This window comes from Apostichopus japonicus, chromosome 20 (genome assembly GCF_037975245.1).
Source record: "Apostichopus japonicus isolate 1M-3 chromosome 20, ASM3797524v1, whole genome shotgun sequence".
Lineage (NCBI taxonomy): Eukaryota > Metazoa > Echinodermata > Holothuroidea > Aspidochirotida > Stichopodidae > Apostichopus > Apostichopus japonicus.
The window spans coordinates 34,458,218-34,480,692 of record NC_092580.1 but is presented as its reverse complement, the minus strand read 5'-3'; the positions used below and the strand labels follow the sequence as shown (position 1 = coordinate 34,480,692).

General features: G+C 37.6%; 3 protein-coding genes across 5 annotated transcripts in view; 1 reads left to right on the top strand and 2 right to left on the bottom strand.

Moving 5' to 3' along the window:
• Nucleotides 1-14: 14 nt before the first annotated feature.
• LOC139961412 (uncharacterized) lies at nucleotides 15-1,187 on the bottom strand. The gene has a single exon (XM_071960554.1). The coding sequence runs from the start codon at nucleotides 1,185-1,187 to the stop codon at nucleotides 15-17; it is 1,173 nt and encodes a 390-aa protein (XP_071816655.1).
• Nucleotides 1,188-6,045: 4,858 nt separating this feature from the next.
• On the bottom strand, nucleotides 6,046-6,516 carry LOC139961411 (uncharacterized). The gene has a single exon (XM_071960553.1). The coding sequence runs from the start codon at nucleotides 6,514-6,516 to the stop codon at nucleotides 6,046-6,048; it is 471 nt and encodes a 156-aa protein (XP_071816654.1).
• Nucleotides 6,517-12,499: 5,983 nt separating this feature from the next.
• Nucleotides 12,500-22,475, top strand: part of LOC139961097 (voltage-dependent calcium channel subunit alpha-2/delta-3-like) — a 132,895-nt gene continuing 122,919 nt past the window's right edge. The window contains exon 1 of one of the 3 annotated variants that reach the window (XM_071959984.1): nucleotides 12,500-12,967. The gene's annotated coding sequence lies outside the window, so the exon portion shown is untranslated. Of the gene's footprint in view, nucleotides 12,968-13,155; nucleotides 13,313-22,475 lie in introns of those variants that run through there. The other 2 variants (XM_071959986.1, XM_071959985.1) reach the window with 2 other exon arrangements.

Genomic DNA, 22,475 nt, shown 5'->3' with positions numbered 1-22,475 from the left:
TCCTAATGTAACCCTTATCCCTTATGAATGACACAGCTATATGCCTTCCCTAGTTTTTCATCTTTTATCAACTTCTTTTCTAGGCTTTCTAGCCTTTTCTTTGCAGACACGTGATTATTTGTAGTCATGTTTTTTCTTTCTTTTTCTTTCAATGGAATTCGTACTTGATATCTACAATTGTCACCTCCAGCCATCGATTCTATAACCACTCTGATGGCCTCCTCTTCTTCTTGGGTGTGACAAGTTACTTTGCAATTTAAGCCCATGTTATCTACTTCCCAGAACTTTCTGAGAGTTATGTTCACTTCTCTGTCAATAGTGCAGTGGAAAGTGCTCACTGATCTGGTGTGGAATGCTCTCCTAGCTGCAGGAGCAACAGGTCCCACACAAGTGTATCCTAATGGGGTGAGCCTGGCGATTGGTTCGCCTGATCTGCCCTTTACCTCATGGATTGACTCGTGTAAGCCTGCATGATCCAAACCAATCAAAATATCGACCTTGTTTCTGCTGCCTAGAAACTTAGGAAATTCAATATCCTTCAAATGGTCCCAGTCTCTTGAGACCCTGCACCAATCAATGGGCTTCAGTTTACCACATACATTTTTAATTGTTATCGCCTCAATCCCATACTGCTTCTCTGGTCTATTTAGTGGAGAGATGTCAAATTTAACTGGAAAGGACTGAAACCTTTCCTCTTTACCATTTAGTACCGTAGCCTTGACCTCTTCCGGCTTACCATGTATCCCTAATTCAGCCACTAAATCTTCATTCACATACGTCTGCTCACTTCCATCATCCAGGAAGGCATTTGCCTCTACAACCTTACCATTTGGTGAAGACACCAAAACCGGGACTACCCTGAATGATATTTGACCACACGCACCCGAATGAAATGTGGGCCTAGTACTACCACTTGTATTATTTTTAGATCCAGATGCACTTATTGCATTATTTTCGAGATCACAACTCCCTTTAGACATGGGCTCCCCTTCCTTGGTTCCGTGTAACAATCTGTTGTGATTTTTGCTACATCCATCAATATTGCATCTCATTACCCTGGTGCACTGTGGTGAGAAATGTTCACCCAGACACTTGAAACACAGCTTGTTTTTTGAGGCATAATCCCACCTATCCTCAACTCTCATGGCTAGGAAAGAATTGCATCTCCATAACTTGTGGGTGCCCATACTACAACAGGGGCAGTTGGTAGGGTCACTAGGGTGTGCCTTTACACTGGCAGTGTGATAACTCCCCTTGTTTTCATTTTTCTTTACATCATTCTTCCTCTGATCAAACCTTGTTTTGTTTTGTTTTTCTATGTTCATTTCCAGTTGTTTTCCAAACATTGTACTTTTAACTGATGCTTGTTTTTCTAGAAATTTGATCAGGTCATTTAAGCCAATCGTAGCCTGTTTTGTAAGAATATCATGAGATGCATTACTCCATCTGGTTTGAATATGGATGGGCAACAGATTTTGAACTGTAAGCAATGTATTACTGCAATTCAAATCGTTGTCATACCCCAATTTAGATAGAGTGATTTTGCATTTGTTTACCCCAATTAATTCCCACAAATCTTCGGAGCTTTCGACGGTTTTACGTTTTTCCAACTTTGATGTCATTGCCCCCAGAATCATGTGTGATTGCCCAAATTGAATCTGTAATATTGCCAATGCCTTTTTGAACCCACTTTCTCCCTCAAACTCACAAGCATTGATAGCATTATAAGCCTTGCCTTTGCAAAATCTCAGTAGATGTTGCAACTTGGTAAATTCACAGTTCAGTTTACTAGCAATAAGAACATTGAATGCATTTGTGAAGCTGAAATAATTACCTGGTTCACCATAAAAACATGGAATTTCTATTTTTGGAAGTTCAAAGGCAAGTTTCAGTGATTCAAAAGGACTGTTCTGTTCTGACGCCCCCACTTCTAGTTTTTGGGTATCAGTTTGGCGTTTTACCTTTGTAGTTTGCTGAGCATCTCCATTTGTCGTCACTGCTCGATCCAGACTTGTTAGTTGTTGGTGTTGTGTCGGTCCCGGGACAACCTAACAAACTTATAGGAATACTTCACAAAACAGTGTAACGCAAATGATCCGTCTAAACGGTTAACGTAATGTATTGTGAGCTTTTAACAAGAACGTGTTCTCCAAGAAACCTTGGTAGACGTTACATAACACAAACCATACCATTCAAATTAAGGTATGCATAAATTAACATATATCAAACTATATCGTAAACAGATTATTTGGTGGCGCTAAGTAACTATCCAACATTCCTCCCTTTCTTCTAATTAAGAATAAATTCAAAATTATATCATTATTCGCAATACTTGTTTTACGAAATTATTAATTATATGACACTCAACAACTTTTCAAAATAAAACGTTTCCTTTAAACTTTCTTATTCTAGACTTATAAAATTACTCACGATGAAATACTAAATGGAACAAATTGTTTACGAGTACGTGACGACCGTCTCAAATTAGGTGTTACTGGATTTGAAGCCCTTGCCACGTCTGGGACCGAAACAACAACTGGCGATTTCAAATTCTGTTCCTGCGATTCTACCTCAGAAACGGGAGAACTATTTCTCTTTAAACCACGAGTGACGTCATCAACACCAGTTGATTTCGGTTTACTGATCTCGTCAGAGTCAACAGGAATATCTAAATCCACAATACTTGGCAAAGGCTTTAAATCGTTAAATGTGTGCATTTTACGACTATAAGGCTTACATGATCTTGATCTGATTTGATTAATATGTCTTTTCCATACATGATCATCAACTCTAACCAAATATGTTACAGGACCCAATACTTTAAAAATGATGCCTTCAACCCATTTATCAGACGATGATCTAAAATCCAAAACCATGACCATATCTCCTACGGAAACAGATCTAATAGGCTTTTCAGTATTTGAGTTCTGTTTCTGTGACACTGAAAACTTCAAATTTGGTTTTAGAGCTGATAGTCTAGTTGGCAATTCTCGCTTAAAGAATAGTTTGGCAGGCGTTTCTTTGGTTAAAGCGTGAGGTGTGGTTCTATAAGACAACAGAAATCGATCGATTTTAATTTGAACGTTGCCACTCTCGAATTTACATTTTTTCATTGCCTGTTTAAACGTACGAACAAAGCGCTCTGCTTCGCCATTAGATGCTGGGTGTTTGACAGCACTTCTAATATGGCGAATGCCATTTTGCTTGCAAAAGACGGTAAACTCTTCAGCAATAAATTGGGGGCCATTATCTGATACCAGCTCTTTTGGCAAGCCGTAGCGTGCAAATATGGTCCTCAATTCATTGATAGTTTTATTAGCAGTTGTGGATTTCATTAGGATGACCTCTGGCCACTTTGAATGAGCGTCTACGACTATCAAATACATATGACCGAGGAATGGACCCGCAAAGTCAACGTGAATACGTTGCCATGGTGCGGTGGGCCATTTCCAAGGATTTACATCAACCTTTGGGAGAACAGATTGAACTGATTGACATGCATTACACGATTCAACAAGCTGCTCAATCTGCAAATCTAGACCTGGCCAATATACATGCATCCTAGCAAGTGACTTCATCCTTACCATACCGGGATGACTGGCGTGCAATTCGCTTAGAATGCGATCTCGGTAACTCGAAGGAATGATCACACGAATTCCCCATAAAAGACAATTGCCTTCGACGGAGAGTTCATTTTGTTTACTAAAATATGGCGTCATTTCTTTGTTTAAGTTTTCTCCCGGCCAACCATACAGAACAAAATGTCTAACCCTCGATAAAATAGGATCACTACTCGTAGCTGTTGCAATTTCTTTTGCGCTGACAGGTAAAGATTGAATTTGCGCCTGATTCAAATCATTTGCTTCATTCGTCCACAATACAGTAAACTGATCAACTGTTTTAAGTTTGTCACTAGTATGCGCGCTCGAATTTGGCAATCTAGAGAAGAAATCGACATTTGCATTCTGTTTGGATGTACGGTACTGAATATCATATTCATAACCACTCAGAAGAATAGCCCAACGTTGCAATCTAGATGCGGCTAACACAGGGATGCCTTTGTTAGGACCAAACAGAAACTTCAAAGGCTTATGATCGGTAAACAAAGTGAACCGCTTCCCACAAAGATATTGGTGGAAAATGCGCACACCATAAACAATTGCTAGGGCCTCCCTTTCGATTTGAGAATAATTTTGCTCAGTTTTCGTTAATTTTCTGGAAGCATATGCAATTGGTTTCTCTCCTTCCGGAGTTGAATGTGAGATCACTGCACCAATACCATACGGTGATGCATCAACTGAAAGCGTAATCTCCTTAGAGGGGTCAAAGTACACGAGCACTTTTGAGGAAGTGAGAATTTCTTTAATCTCCTCAAATGCTTGTTGACAATCGCTAGACCATACAAAGTTTTTGTCACATTGCAAAGCTGACGTCATTGGGGCCATAACAGATGATAAATTTGGCATGAATTTACGATAATAATTTATAAGCCCTATGAGTGATTGCAGTTCCTGCTTATTTTGTGGAGCAGGGGCATTAACAACAGCCTCAACTTTTGCAGGAGATGGGTGAATGCCCTTAGCATCTACAATAAAACCAAGATACTCGATCGAGTCCTGGAAAAATGAACACTTTGATTCCTTAAGTCTCAAACCAACCTCGTCGAGTTTCTTGACTACCTGACCCAAGTTCCTTAAATGTTCTTCGTCAGTTTTACCAGTGACGATAATATCGTCTAGATAGCAACCCACCCCATTTAACCCACCCAAAATTTGGTCCATGCATTGTTGAAAAATTGCAGGGGCGGAGCTTACTCCAAACGGTAGTCTTGTATACTGAAAAAGACCTAAATGGGTGTTGATCGTAACATATTTTCTGGAATCGGGATCTAAAACTATTTGCAAGTATGCATTTGACAAGTCTAGTTTTGAGAACTTTTGACCACCCTGCAGCTGTGCAAATAACTCGTCGGGACGGGGCAAAGGATATTCTTGTTGGTGCATTGCTGGGTTAATTGTGACCTTGAAGTCCCCGCAAACCCGGATATTACCATCCCCTTTTCTCACTGGGACAATTGGGGCGGCCCAATCAGAAAAATCAACTTTTTCTAGCACACCCTCCTTCACTAGTCTATTTAGCTCTTCTGATACCTTATCCTTGATAGCTAGAGGCATGGGCCTTGGTTTGTAAAATTTAGGTGTTGCATCAGGTTTTATCCTAAGTTTCGCTTGGATGCCTTTGACTGTACCCAATTTCTTATTAAGTACGTTACTACCAGACAATATCTCATTGACTTTGTCTTTTGGTGACAAATACACACGATTGATTTCTTGCCAATTTAAAGGCAAGTGTTCCAACCAATTACGACCCAAAAGGGCGGGACCATTCCCTTCAATGACAAACAATGGCAATGCTTTTTCGATTCCATTATACTTAACTTTAACGCTACATTTTCCTTTTACAGGTATCTTCTCTCCTGTAAATGTTTTCAAAACAACCTTCGTAGGTTTAATGTCGACCTTAGGCGACAGTGCCTTAACAAACATATCGTTTGGAATTAGGGAAACGCCAGCCCCCGTATCTAATTCCATAGTTATCTTTTGGTTTTCAATTTCAACTTGAACTTCAATTGGTTTGCTTGACGCAAGTAACTTTACATAGTAAACTGTGACGTCTTCGTCACCACTATCTTCAACACTACTACTAGAATCATATTCAGGGGTTTGATTTACTTCCTTAATTCTCGAACTATGTTTACTCTTTTTACTTGACCTATGCTTAGAATTACGTTCCTTATCACGTGGTTTACTTACATCTGAATTTCGCCTGCAAACAGCCTTTAAATGTCCAACACAATCACAAATATGACACTTATAGTCCTTATAATGACAGTCCTTTTTAAAATGTCCTGGTTTACCGCAGCACGAACAGAACACTCGATGACTCGTTGGCTTAGATGCCACGTGATGAACGCTGGCAGACCCTTCCTTGATAATAGCTGCGTTTTTGGCGGCGGACTCCATACTCATGGAAATTTTCACGGCATTATCCAGCGTTAGTGAATCGTCTTCCGACAAGAGCCTTTTTTTGGATATTGTTGTCATAAATCCCGCAAACGAACCGGTCACGCAGTGCATCCTTCAGGAAACTTCCGAAATTACACGTGCTAGTCATTCTCTTTAGTTCGGCTAAAAACTCTGCAATTGTAGTTGACGAGCTCTGGTTGTAGTTGTAAAATCGGAATCTCTCCAATAAAACTGGGGGTTTGGGATTGTAGTATTCCCTCAAAGTCCCACAAATTTCGTCAAACTTCTTCGATGATGGCTTGTCTGGCGATACAAGATTTTTCAAAAGTCCATAGCCTTTTGCTCCCATTGAAGATAAAAGTATCGCCACTTTCTTTTTATCATCCTCTACTTCATTTGCTTGGAAAAACAGTATCAAACGTTCCTCGTATGATTCCCAAATTTCCACATCAGGATCATAAATCTCCACTTTTAACATGCTGGAAGCCATAGTTTCTCCTTCTCCCGGTAAGAACTCTTTTTAGAACTTAGGTTTTATTTCCGACCATCCCATCCTCGTCGCCAGTTGTTGTGTCGGTCCCGGGACAACCTAACAAACTTATAGGAATACTTCACAAAACAGTGTAACGCAAATGATCCGTCTAAACGGTTAACGTAATGTATTGTGAGCTTTTAACAAGAACGTGTTCTCCAAGAAACCTTGGTAGACGTTACATAACACAAACCATACCATTCAAATTAAGGTATGCATAAATTAACATATATCAAACTATATCGTAAACAGATTATTTGGTGGCGCTAAGTAACTATCCAACAGTTGGTGTCCATCTGACGCCACTGCTCGTTGATCCGTTGTGTGCGGCAATCGTCCGTCCATTGACATTTGTTGATCAATAGTTTGTTGCAGTTGTCCTGCTGTTGCTTGTTGGTCCGTAGTTGGTTGCAATTGTCTGTCTGCTATCATACTCGTTCCTGGAGAAGATTCCCCTACCAGATCAGGTCCCTCGGGTAAGGTTTCTGTTACCGGTGCAGCAGTGTTCCTAAGAGCTGATCTAATTTCGGTCACCATCTTCCAAAAGTTTTTCTCCACTTCCACCATCCACTTCTCCGCTTCTACGAAGGCCTCATCATCTTTGATGGTAGAAACGATTTGTTCATAAATCTCTTCTAATTTGTTGAAATGGTCTTCTGCCTTTTTTAGCTGTTCCGCAATCAACTCTGAGTCTTTTTCTTCCTCCTGTATCAACCTGATACAGTTATTTAGTGTTCGAGTCAGTTGACTCTTCTTGTTTCTACGCAATTGTTTCAATTCATCCATATTTTGGTGGTATTATGTTGAAAAGTAATCACTTATATTGCTAAGAAAATGTCAATCTGGTCACCAACTTATTGACAGTCGGCAATTCAATGTCACTCTGACGTATCTAGTTAGCATCGATAGAAATATCCCGCTGATATCCCTGTTGTATTATCCGAAATGTCCCGCTGAGATATTTTATTAGAACAACTTAAAATGTTCCGACTTTATTAACCTTATCCACAGCTAGCACAAGGCATTGCTCTGCCACACTAATCCATTGAGGCGAGACCAGTGGAAAATGTCACTCTGACGATCCATTGGTATCATGTAACAAAATGTCACGTTGATGTATGTATGATTAATTAACATCACTAGCACGGAATTGTCACTCTGACTTGTCTATTTTGTCTTGCTTTTTTCAGGAATGTCACTCTGACATATCTAACTGCGCTGAGGAATGTCACTCTGACATATCAACCTTACATTGAGTTATGTCACTCTGACATATCTAATTTGTAGCCTATTGGTATGCAATGTCACCCTGATTAATATTGCTAACTTTACTCACAGTTTTGCATTTAAGTTTGAGAATGTTACGATGTCTGCCAGCTTTATTCATAGTTGGCATAAATATTTTACCTCGACTGTCCATCTTCGACTGACGGTCATACTGGTACACAGCCACAGTTACCCGTACACTTTGGCAGCTTCGGGCCTACGCTAGTCCTATCGTAGCTTTTCTCGTTGGTCGAACTTTATGCATGTTCGAAAAAACAATCCAGTAAATCCGCGGTCACCCGTTCGTTTTATGACTTTTGGAAACTATGATTCACATGTTTCCAACCTCGCTCTGCTACCATTTTGTTCTTACGTAAACAATAATCAATCTGAACAAGGATTTTTTTTGATTCTCTCTACTGTATTTGTCGATCATCTCACGGATTCAAACGCCATCTGTAAACTTGTTTTTTTTTACTCTCATTCACCTTTGACCCTTAATCACAACTTTTTTATATCTCAATTCCAAACCTAGCGCCCTTTACTCTCGTTTTTAAATCCTTCAGAACATTCTCCCCTTCTTCACATATGACAGGTCATTAATTATGTTGCCATGGCAGCCGCCGTAACTTACACGTAAATCATGAATTAATACAATAACCATTTGTTTTCTGATATCTTGGTTTTGATTTAATCAATATTTTTCTCTCATTGCCCGAATGATTCGTTAAATAACTTTCATTGATTTTATGCGGTTCTCTTCATTTTATAACATGTCGTGTGCCATTGAACGGAAATATAACAACAGCTATTTTTACGCACCATGCATGAATAAACACGCGTCCATAATTCATTTTTCTTTGCCAATTAAGTTCAATCAATTCTAAGAAACGCCTCACGAATTCTACCATTATCGAGTTGTCATAGCAACAATGAATGAACATTCTGTTAATATAAGGTTACATTTTTTTCTTTATTGAAGCTTTCGCAGAATTTGACTATGTCTGTTTAAGATTGATTGCATTCACTGTGCGTCAGTACTATCCACCTAAATGTTATCGCACGGGACGAAATTATCACATACACGCAACAAGAGTAATGATACATTCTCAATTATTGGCGATGAGGCGCTGGGGTGGACGGGGTTGATTAACCACAACACATTTAATTACGAAGTTTTGGGTAACATGATATATATAATGCAAGTCCTTTCAACCTACAGTTCCAGAGTGGACCTAATGCCCCATTATAATTTTCACATCTTGGTCGTTATTGATTTTAAAATCGGCCAACACCTACTACAACAAGTACCTGCTAGATTGTCCATGCAACAACACCTTAAACATCAACAAATGAACATGAACCCCCCCAGTTAGTCGGGGGTATGGTCAGTGGCGTCGTGCCCATTGGGGCCCAGGGCACAGCCCCCCCCCCCCAAATTTTGTCAAAGGTATCGTAAAATTTTGTCATAATTAAAAAAAAAAGTGTTTTCGAAATCGAAAAGTAGACTAAATAGTCAATTGCTCTTTGATGGTCGTTGCGGATTTTCCACACACCTCAAAGACGACATATCGGGATTAGTAATGCCATTGCCTTTGAATATGTGAATATGTAAGCTTCGGTTGACTGCTTGGTCAATGGTTGTTAATTGTTGATATTCAGTCAATCGAAACAGTTAAATAATTACTGGTTGATAACTAATGAACCAAATGTGCCATCAACGCTGCCATCGTTGAACAATATTATATATAGTCCCAGAGTAAGTGCAACCCGTTACCTTTGCCAAAGTCAGTCAATTTTCCATGGAAAATGGCAAATTTTTTAATCGTTTTCTAAGCCTGTAACAAAGTTCGGAAAGTTAAGATAAATGTAGTGAACAGAGATTATGGGACTCCATGTGAACTTCTTCTTAAGTAATGCAATCAGTTCGCTAAAAGGTCCACCAGGATAAATTTTCATCATGATCTGATACGTAGTTTCGAAAAAAATGAATAATAATAATCATTTCAAATACAGTCACAATTAACCTGGAAATAGGTTTCGCTACTTTCGCTTTTTCTGCCCATGTTTTCAAACGGCATAGCTTTTTCTTCACCCAGTCACCGCTTCTCACGGGCATGGGCGGCGATCATGGATCAGCCAACACAAAAATGTTTCGATTTCTTAAATTTTGGGCGCTTCTTGGAGACGAGGAATTGGTAAACTGTGGAATAAATGGCGATCACTTCCTTCGAGAATATTTCCCAAAATAAAAAATTGCCGGAAATTTTTATCAATTTTAGGGGTGTTGCTTACTGTCATAAGGCACGGGGAGTGCCGTTTCCTGCATATCTGAGGGGTCTGCCAGACGAAAAATTTTCTTGTACGCTGTGCGCCAACCTGTGGTGGCGCTCCGCTTAGATAGTCATCACCTGCTCACGGCCCCCCCCCCAAAATATTTTCGCACGACGCCCCTGAGTATGGTTCATTCAGGGGATATTTTGCATTCAGCCGGAGAAGAGTTAGACCTCTAACCCTCGCATAATGATTCAGGCACATGCTTATATTAATCTGCCGAATTTTGTGTTAATGATTATCTCTTATGACAATCTTGTGTTTTGAGCTAGTTATATAGAACTTAATGATAACTTAAATATGACCCAGAAAGCACCATTTGACGTTTCAAGTTTTATTGTTTTTCTTAGGGGGTGACCGCTGGACCCCGCAAGTGGGAGTGGGCCCGGGCAGCACTCCCTCCTTACCCTTGATTCGCCACTGGCCCTTCCATTAAGGTTCCAACCCCCATTTTAGATCAGTCTGGTGACATTTTTCATTCCTCCCCCCCCCCCCTCCGAATTTGAAATCCCTCTGGAGCCAGTAACAGGATTGTTGGAATAGTAAAGTTTCTTATAAGATTTTACTTTAGGTATCAGCATACGCCCAAGCTACCCATAGATACCTCGCGCAGCCGCATTCCCGAATTAAACGGTATTCTTTGTTTACTATTGTTTTGATTCGCATTTACATTCAGTCAATATAGTAATAGAGATGTATATCGAGCTGTGTTGTAACTTTATCTTTTTGATCATGCCACGGCATATATACCAAATTGACCTCAATCAAATTTGATATATCTATGTATTTACAACCATCTCACTGCTCCTAACTATGGAGTTATTAGCAGTTAAATACAACATTAAAACATGCTGCGACCCAAGACAAATTTTAGTTAATCCACCCTTTTTGTTCATTTGGGAAATCTCTGACGTGTTTACCTAATTCCATATCCCCTCGAGCGATTTTGTAGACTCAAAGACAGAAATAAATTATGTTTTCAGGTGCCTTATCCGTTCGTTAACAATCAAGTATGACGTCACAGTACACGATATGGCAAGTGCAACTCAAAATGCAGTTTTAACGTGCGGTAATAGCTATTTCTAGGTTATCTCTGTTCCATAAAATCTTGTTTCCTTATCATGCTTGATCACACGTAGCGTCCACATGCTCATATGCCCCCCCCCCCCGCGTCTACCCCTTGCGGGTCCCCTCCCACCTTTCCCTGCCTTCCCGGTCACCACTTTCCACTCCCAAACCGTTGAGCTTACTACCACGTACTGAATAGTACACTTGGATTAACATATACAACCAGAAATTCTGTTGTCTAAATTTAACGTGCTGCAAGTGTTATTCAAACATACAAACATATACACTTGAACCTTTGATATTTAGTCATTCTTACTTTGAAACAAACATATAGCTAATAAATTATTAATAAAATATTTGTTTGTTTAAAAGTAAGCATGACTAAATATTTTTCCCTATACTCCTGTTTTTAAACAAATTTCATATATTTATATTCGTGAATAATAAATGAAAATGGTACGCATTAGTTTTCTTTAAACGCCGAAGTAATTACATTGATTGTTAAATTGTACACGTTGCATCTGTTGATGCGTAAGCCAGCCTTATGTTATAGTTGAAGTCACAGCCCATTCAAATTGCTATTTTTTTTTCAGTGAACAAATATATACATATACACAGTATAATATTATGTAAATGGAGACAAGTTTGCGATTAGGATGCAAGCAAATTTAATATTTGTTTGATTTATTTGTACGTGGTAAGCTAAAATGATCGATCGAAGAAGAAATGTTACATATCATCAAGAATTGTAATTTTCTGTGTTATCATCGATCCGGCGTGCCTTGCTGTACTAATAGCACGCATGCAGTTATACTAGCTAACGTAGTTCAGTTTATATCAGAAGCCTTACCACAACGGCTCTACTTGAACAGTGATGTAAACGCCTAAGGTAAAACGTATCGAGAAATGTTCACAGCCAGCAAACATGAAATATTATTACTAACGGTATACTTGCCGCTCCTTCCTCTCAACTGAAAAAAATTCATGTCCGATGCTACTACACAAACACATAGTAGAATGTCTTGTTTGGCAGTAACAATTTGAACCAGGCCATTCTTAGTCATTGCTTCACATTTTAGTATTGTAATTAAGTTTGTTTTATGTTTATTTATGTCAGAGCGCTGCGTGAAAAGGTAAACAAATGATTCTGGCTATTATTAAATTTATTAATTGTTTTTTGGTTAAAGAGACCAGCAGTCCCCCTAATCGTCTGATTGCCTGCCCGCCTGGCTTTGTGAACCGTCTATTGTGCAATGTAGCAAAGAAATAGAAATCAATAAGGGAGAGTAACTCTAACCATGTATCGCCTACACTTGATGAGTGACTCGGGGTATGCCTATGGCTCGATATATAGTCACCCGTAAATAGGCTGTAATCCTTTCACTTGAGTTATTGAATCACTCAATTTGTAACAGCGGACGAGGAAGGAAAGCTACGCAATCTCTCCGCGGCTAAAAAACGAGTGATTTAATGTTACAGACGTGTCTCTGAATCCATTAACGGATCGATCGAAGAGCACACACGAAAGACGCTTACGTTCCCAATTTGTCCAGACGTACTAAATACAATTACATCGCCGATATGCAGTATAAGGGGGAGTGTCTTAGTAAATTCTCGACACGACCATTCTTATCTGTTAGCAGTGCATTGTTATCTTTTCCCTTCCCTGGTAGATCAGCTATCTTGACTAGCTTAGCTGGAGTTGTGTATTGACCTGCGGATCGCTGCTGTGTAATAAAAGGTAATGCTTCTGTTTTCTTATTAACGATAATTTGATATTTTAAGTGCTTTCAGATTCATTTCTTCAGTGAGTCAGTTAAGTACAGTTTGCGTAAGTTTTGATTGCTATTTTGTACCCGCAAATTTATCAGCTTCTTGTACGCTGTGCTGTGGTGAGTGCGATGATAGTGCGATGAGGGTTTCAGACCTCAGCAATCTTTACGCAGCTGTCCATGTACAACCTGTATTGTAAGCACATGCTGTAATGAATGCTAAAACTGAATCGTTCAGATAAAGATTGGTGAATACTGGAGATTTACTGAGCCCTGTGAATCTTACTGAATTTTCTGTGTCTTTTAATTGAAAGGTAAACACATTGATTTTATCTCTTTATGAAGCTGTAATGGTACAAGTTGTAATTATCGTCAAATTTATTACTGACTTGTAGCATATGAATTTCCATTTAAATAATTTAATGATAACATAAATATATTAAGCCAATTTAATTTTATGCGAACGTTTTGAGGTCGGTCATGAATTTAATCAAACCTACCGAGTATTGTGCAAAATCTAATTGTAATTGATTAACCCGTCTTTCGAATTCACGCTATCTGGACTCAGTCCATTTTGCTGAGGAGTTGGACCTGGGTTGCCTTTACCTTGCCTGAGACTTTGGGCGGGGGGGGGGGGGGGTGGAGGGGATGCCATTGGACTTGTTGATTACTTTTTTGTTACAATTAATTTACCAAGGATTACTATTTGTTCTCGCAGAAACTATAGAGTGTATCAATTATTATGCAGACCTTCTAGGTACGTTTAAATAGCACCAAACATCATATGTATCACAATTGTGTCAATGGAAGGCTTATATCAATTTTTTATGGAAAGTGGCATAAACATCCAAAAGGCTTTGCATGAGCTTTTAGCTTTAATAGTTTGTTAGAAAAAGATACCGTCGGATTACTAAAAGTGATAACAGGGCCTATTAGTTATTAATGAAAATTATTTTTTATGATGATTATTATTATTAGAAATATGGTGGTTGGGAAGATCCAATTGATATAGTTTACTATTATGCTATATATATATATATATATATATATATATATATATATATATATATATATATATATATATATATATATATATATCGATATATAAATATATATATATATATCGATATATAAATATATATGTATATATATATATATATATATATATTTATATATATAGTGCACGTAACCATAAAAAGTAATATAGCCTACTCATGTTCCTTTAGTGTTTACTTGTATTGATTTATTGAAAAATACATTTGGCCACATAACAGACGAAACGTGAAGGGGTAAATAAATTTAATTGTTATTAATTTAATTAATATTACTAAGATATACACATATTTCATACAATACATGAACTCCTTGGTGAGCTTCTGAATTAAGTTGTTAGTCTCCTAGGACATTGGAGGTGAAACCTTTTCTTCGAATATTAGCTTATTTAATGGATAAAGGCGTGGCCGAGTGGATAAAGGCGATGGCATTTGAAACAATGACGCTTAGCAATCGGGAGGTTCGGGTTCGATTCTCGGCCGGGTCATAGTAAGGTGGGTTTTTCATCCAAGATCCATCTACGGTTTTCCCCATCTGAAATGACTTTCTAAATTTAAATATTCCAAATTGAGCTAAAATGTTGAATTGGGAGCCACTCGACGTGTAAGTTGTAATCCATAAGCCCTCCGGGTTTGTCCCACATTTGTGATCACTTAAGCGTCGTAAAAATATCTGCTGATTATTGTATTGTTTATTATAAAGTTACCAGCAAATTTAAAAGGACAAAGAACTTTAACAGTCTGCAATGGCTAGAACCTGCAACGAGGACCACGTTTCGTGACAACTAGCATACTTCAGTCTACTTGAAAAGGTTATAAGTTTATACAGTAAAGCAAGGGCACACCATCGCCTATTAGCATTGGCCATATAGTATAGGTCATGATTCTCAAATCGGCCCTTCATATCTCCGTTGTCATGGAAATTGAAGGGGAAAAAAAAAGACTTAAATGGTACGTTAGTGTTTAGAACATAGACTAAATAAACTTGGTACTTACACCAGGCATAAATGCATACATTACATATAACTTAATAGATTAAGGTTTAATTAATGTTTAACACATTTTTTTCTTCGTTTACGTGAGAGAATGACACGAATGAGTGAAGTTGAATGATCCTTGTTTGGTATTTCAACTTAATTGACAGGACGCGGGTATATCTAATCTCACAATACTGGATGGCCATTCTGTTAAAGGACAATTCCTTTTAGCCATTGACGATTGGTGATTTGCATATTACAGTCGTCCTTCCATGGCCTACCCTATATTTGCATTCATCAAATTAGATATTAAATTCACCGCATGGTAGGTTATATGGGAGATAATAATCAAATATCGTGAGTGTTTCGTGTAATATTGGCTTATAATGCAATCAAAACATAGGTTCTTGTGCAGTAGTATGAGCTATTCAAAAGAAGCATCGGACATTTTCATCCCTATAATACAGATGATTTAGGTATGTATATGGTACTTGCATGGGTTAAAATCGTGTGATCGTCTTACCACCCCACCACCCCCCCCCCCCGCCCCTCCCCATAACCATTAAACTAGCACACAGACACAAAACATGGAGGGATGAAAGAGTGAATTAATTCATGAATTAATTAATGAACGGATGGACGGATGAACGAAAGACCGAATGAATGAGTATCTCATGCCATCAGTTACTCAGTTAATCATTCTATCAGTCCGTCCGTTAATTAGTGAAATGGTCAGTCGGTCAATCATCCCGTCAATCTGTGAGCGAGCGAACAATGAAATCAATCACAACATTGTTAAAGTGTCCAAACATCTGATGTCAGACACTCGCGGCTTAGAACAGAGATTCTTATGGTGCATTCAAGTTCGATTTTACTTTTGAGATTTTGTCCCGAGAGACCAGCGGACAATTTATATGGCATTAATAGTAGCAGTAACTCATGAAATAGTCTGCTCGTTGTTACCGACTTGCTAAATGAGAATAATAATAGTTTTAAACAAAAAGCAATCTACACTGCAACGAATCTTTTCGGCTTGGGTGAATATTAATAGATGAAATATCAAAAAGAAAATTATCAAATTTAAGCAACCAAAACCAAGTAAATACACAGCAGCACCATACTATTTTACCTCGCTTTGGTTCTTTCTTGTGGACAATTAATTGATGAAATCTCTCACAGTAGAGAATAATGATAGGTTAATTACATATAAATCAGGAATGATATATCCAAATCGCATGGGTGAGATAGAGTGAGTTAAGTTTCCATTTGATCCGATACTTCCTACTTAACTGTTCTGTTTTCAGTCACCATATATCTGTCCAATTACCCTTCTGTAGTTGAAATCTCCTGTCAGCTTGGGGCCGTTTCTTATTTCGGTCAATTAAACTCCACATCTCGCGCATTTTGTGGTAGTCTCACTGACACAAATTACTCGTGAAACCAGTGGTTTGCCCTGTAATTATATGAAGATAAACTGGTGATGGTTTAGCTCGGCGTAAGGATTAAGGAATAGCTTCGGTATAGAAGCCTGACCATTCAAGATTCGTCAGACGATACACGTCTGTGAAGGGCCACCCGAGCTATACTGTTTGTATTAATCAACTTACGGACCTTGATTCCTGAATAAACCACTAAGTGGCTTATGGATGGGTTAATGTCCTGCCATCATGCTCCATAAACCCTTCACTGCCGGCACGCGATTCTATACCTCACAGACATTCTAAGCTGCTTCTAGGACTTTTCTCGGGAGTATTGACTAGATTTTATTAATGATTAAAAAGAGCAAATGAAATCTATCTGGTAGGGAGCATTGTGTGTATATGTATCTACCCATAGGATTCACTGCAGTATGATAAAACTGTTTCGCATGTTTAGAAGTACTGCAGCATTGATTATGCATGGGTATATGTCACTGGATGTGCCTGCGCTATCCTATCGTTCATTTCTCCTATATACTGGGTGGTTAGGACGTTGGATTCGTTCATTTAGGCAAACACCTTGGCCTGTAACTACTATCGATACATGTATGATTTTTTTTTATATTTTTTATGAAAATGAATAAGTAAACCTACGACTTTGCATGAAAATTTAGATTCTAACTGGTTGACTTACCGTACTAATAGTGTCAGTTTCATTTCATTTCGTATCATTTATGTCAATATTGAGATTTCTTCGTTTCGTGGAGAATAATTTCAGGTTACTTTCTATTCTGATTAGATGTACAGGCATTCAATAAAGAAGAATTACTACAGATCCTGGCTTTCTCAACCGATGCCCAAATTTTATGTTTAAGTAGACTTAAAAAACTATACGTTTTAACATCTGCTTTCGTTCCTATTCACACTTTTAAGGTGTGAAGCAAATCTGCTAATTCTACTCATTTTTCTGTGCTGGTTTAACCTTTCCATGGCATTGACATTTTAATTACATGGGTTTTTTTTTATTCAAGAAAAAACTGTAAAGTGTTGGCCTTTACATCCTCCTGTGAAAATTGGGCAAGAAAAGTACTTTTAAAATACGAAAGAATAATTCATTGTTGCTATTGTAGCAAAACCAGGAGCTGTAAGTTTCGCGATGACAATCCAACTATTTAAAGTTATCGGATTTAAATCTTAACTACTGGAAATTATAAGTTTATTCACTATAACGTTGTGAAACATTTCATGACTTACGATGTATATAACAGAATTTGAATCTTACACTCTCATAACCTATTACGAATAAACACTATTGCGATATTTTGTGATCACGCAGTGACATATTGAGGGTGATCTGGGCATTCGGAGAAAAACGGTTTTGAGCCCCACAAGTGGTACAGCCACAACGCAAAGTAAGGGTCTTCAACCTCACGCGGTGCCCCCCCCCCCATCAGAATTTAGTTAATAATAATCATCACAATAATAATAATAATAATAATGATGATGATGATGATGATGATGATGATGATGATGATGATGATGATGATGATGATGATGATGATGATGATGATGATGATGATGATGATGATGATGATGATGATGATCATCATCATCATCATCATCATCATCATCATCATCATCATCATCATCATCATCATCATCATCATCATCATCATCATCATCATCATCATCATCATCATCATCATCATCATCATCATCATCATCATCATCATCATTATAATAATCATAATCTTAAAAAGAAGATGATGTTATGCTTTGGTTTTTTTTCGTAGGGAGTTTGCTTCTTTACCGTGATGCTGTAACAATACATCTAGGTAGTCCATTGGAGCAATACGTGTACGCAAGCATACTAATATCGGATGTGCATAGTGGCTAATGTAAAAGTCCAGTAAGTTATATCAGCAAATGCATAAAGAAGAAGACATATTTCATATTTTCTCTCTCGTCGAATTGTCCTTTCAAATCGTGTATGCTTAGTTTTATATATAAGTGACGTTTCTAGCAGAAATACAGGACACAGATCCAAAAAACATTGCCATTCCACCAAATGCACACTACTTATAAATAAGTCTATATTAGTCATGTCCATGAACCCAATTACTATACGCGTTTCGACATCATAATTTCTTATGCAAAAACGTTTTTGTTTATATTAAGGTTAGCACTATCGAAAATCCCCACGGAGAGATGAAGTGAGGTTTTCCTCAAACACCGCTGTGAGCTATAAAACGTGCCTACTTGTATAGTAATTACAATATCAACAATAATTTCTTATTCATCTCATCTGCGCGCTCCATTTTGTACCTATATCTGTAACAGCATACATGCTACCTGCCGCTATGTTTATCAATTCACGCTGTGTGAAAAGATTTTCATAATCCCTCTATATATGAAAGGGACAGCTATTATTGAAACTGACTTTTTTTGAAAAGGTCAAATTTAACAAACGAAGTACCAGGGGACTTCCCTAAAACATATTTGATTGAAGAGCAAATTGCAGACGACGTTGCTAGTAGCAATTAGATGGATTGCACTCTCGCGGAAAGACTCCCTGTGTAAACAGTTAGAGAGCACTTGGTAGATTTTTTTCTTTCATAGGACTTCAATTAGTGCGTTACTCAAATTAGTCTCAGGGCACATGCTGCATGTATGAAACGCTTCACAAGTTGGCCCAAATTTTCGTCTTAATTTAAAAAAAAAAAAAAAAAAAAAAAAATGCGAATTTAGTAAGGCGAAAATGAATTGTCGCAATATTGGCCAAAAACGTAAAAGAGAATTATCTTCAAACTGATAACGACCGTTTAGGTTATCCATTACATATTAATAATTGGTCGCACACATTTTGTCCATATTTCGTCAGAGCACATCAATGACTAATTAATAACGTTGTTTGCAACGATTCATTACGATATATCATATAACATACAGTAGTAGCTATAGGTCCACATATAATTACACGTAAATTCGTCCTTGCTAACACTATTCGGCACACCCGGACATTATTCACTGCCACTCCGACTCGGTAGCAGATAATTTTACTTCTTCAATTAAAATAAGCATTAAATCCACCTATGCAGAGTATACTATGTGTGATATTCTCTAACGAGGATGTGTATAATAACTTCATATCATGATGTAGACCTAATATTCCTCACAGGATTTATTTTATGTTTATATCTCTATGACTCCCGTCATAATTACTTTCATAAATAATAATTTCATGTATACAGATAGAAAGGCATCCATGATTAACTGCTTTGGGAATACATTACCATAATGTTCTTTAATGAATTATCAGGGACAGAAAATGGTTTTGTCTAGGAATAACAAATTATATAACGAGAAATTGCAAATTAGACAACTTGTTCAATTTGTTGTGAGAAACAATTTCGATTGACAGTTACACTATAGTCTTCACATGCCATGCATAGCTGGATTGGGAATATTGTTGTTTATTTCGCCCTGGATATGCTCCTATATATGAAATGATGTTCTGTAATGCGTGTTAAGTGTGAGTTCATGCATTGCGTCTGGACGTATATATTTATATTATAGACGCGTGTACCCTTAAATCTGTAATGACACGATAGAGCATGACAAGAAACTTTATGACTAATTATACGAGAACGGATATTATCAAGAGTACAGTATTGTATGACACATTCAATAGATTGCACTGTTAAGAGCTGAACTTTCTTATGTTTTAAAAAATTTTCTTTAAAATATTCTTTCTTGATTATTTACCTTTATTAATGGAGGTCTGATTTTCAATCACGGCATTAATTAGGATGCCCATGGGCTTAATTTTGAAGAAGATCCTGCTAGGATCGAAACGTCAGGCCAACTTACTTTTACACATTCTCCTACACAGGCTCTCTAGTGGATAAGCAGTTTTCTAACAGTTTTATTTTATTTTGATTTTGGCTTAATTTTGTGTAAGAAAAGAAAATTGGCTATGATATGTTATCGCAAATGTTGTATAGGTCTATAGTAGTAGAAAGCTGTTCTCTTTGCCTAACACATGATGTTATATTGTGTATGGTGATTAAGTAAGGCTTAAGTCTTGAGTCGAAAACAGGTTGTGTACACTTTTATCATTATGAGTATCGCTATGGAAGTCTGGCGGGTCCGTTATCGTATGGAATCACTATTACTGGTATGCTGGTATCACATCAATTTGATGTAGACTTTATAGGGCTGCAATCAGCGAATCTTGATATTACCCCGTGTGATAACAGTGTAACAGTGTAATAATAGGACGTTTGTTATCTGGCTTAACAAATAGTGCATATCTATAGGCATACAATAGAAGCATAACAGTACTTCCTGGTTAAAAGCAATGTGAAACTTATAATGTATATCATACATTTTACATATAATTGCCAGCTGTAGGCTTGGGGAGGCATATGACGAGCTATCAGGCTAAGGTGATCAGCTTCACATCATTGACGTACAGTGCTGGCCAATGGCCTACATTCCGAATTGCTTGAGGGCGACAAGTGAGCCGAGAGCCGCATATACAGACATACACATGACGTGGAAGGATCAGTAGTCATAATTACAATTATCATCAATTGGTATTTATTTGACACATGAAATGATTGGGTGATTGAGGAAGATACATTCATCTTCTATAAATACATTCTTTATCAATACGTACAAAGCGATTAATTTGTAAATTTAATTCATTTCTGTAATAATCCTGCTTTCAATTCAGGTTACTAATTTTTATGATAATAATTGGGTTTGGGTTTCCTCTAAACTTAAAGTGTTCTTCAACTTTCAGCTAAAGATTAAAATGATTCCCTATGCGTGCAGGAGATTGCACATAAGATATCCAGGTGACCACTTCTCTATGGCCGAAGTTAACCGACTCTAGCCGATACACGAGTGTATATATATTTTTTTAAGAGCATTACCATAACTAATGTTTCTCTTCTGTTGCAAATAATCCATATTTTTATTGCAGTGTTTTTGTTCGTGAAGGTGTCTCAAGGCTATCCCTTATTGACAAATTGGTTAGTATACGTTTAAGCTCCGTCAGTCTATAACCGAAACATTGAGCGTTTGGAACTAAGATAAGATGTAAGCTGTTTCATAGCTTCTTACCCGGTTACACATTTTCTGTATTAGTTTGATAAATAGGTTAAGCCATGCATTGAACGAGGAGTGTGACATTATAGAAGGGGAAGCAGACGGCGAATTTAACGTGACAAATTTACAAGCACCCAGAAATATGATCTTGTCTTTGTATTTTCTTATTCATAAACCTTGAATTTATACTACGGTGACACGGTTTTTGTTTTCAATTCATATGAATTATGTGTAAAATGGTGGACGTTTGTATGGTCGCTAGCCTGGCCGGCTGATATTGATAGTTTTGCTTCCTTATGCATGTAGTAAACCCATCGTGAGGAAACATTGCGCAATCTCCGGTAATATATAAGGACACCATTACCTACAACGCTATACTTACACATAGAAGTTAAAGTACAACCTGGACCATGAGAGTGTGTAAAAGACAAACATTTCTCCGCCGTCAGTATCTGGGAAGTTATTGTTCATGTCTCTGTGTTGAGTACATACCGATAAGGATATGAGAGTTTAAAATATTGATCACGAAAACAAGATGCATTTATCGCATGATGTTAGGTGTCGTGCTTATCATGAATGCACAGTTACACATGGATCACATGAGACAATATAAATGCTACGATTAATTTAAATCGAGACTATGGGTCAACTTCACAAAATTACAACAACTAACAGTCCATGACATTAACGGAGGCACATAACTTTGCACACTAACTCTCACTTCCTATGTCACTTCCACTACCAAACTTCCACATTCCTATTCCTATAGTGTTTGTAACACGTCACTATGCTAGTATTATCTCTTCATAATCCCTCTACATAGAGTGTTTGGTTTCCTAAAGTGTTTGTAACACGTCACTAAGCTAGTATAGTTTCTTCATATTCCTTCTACATAGTTTTGTTTCCTATAGTGTT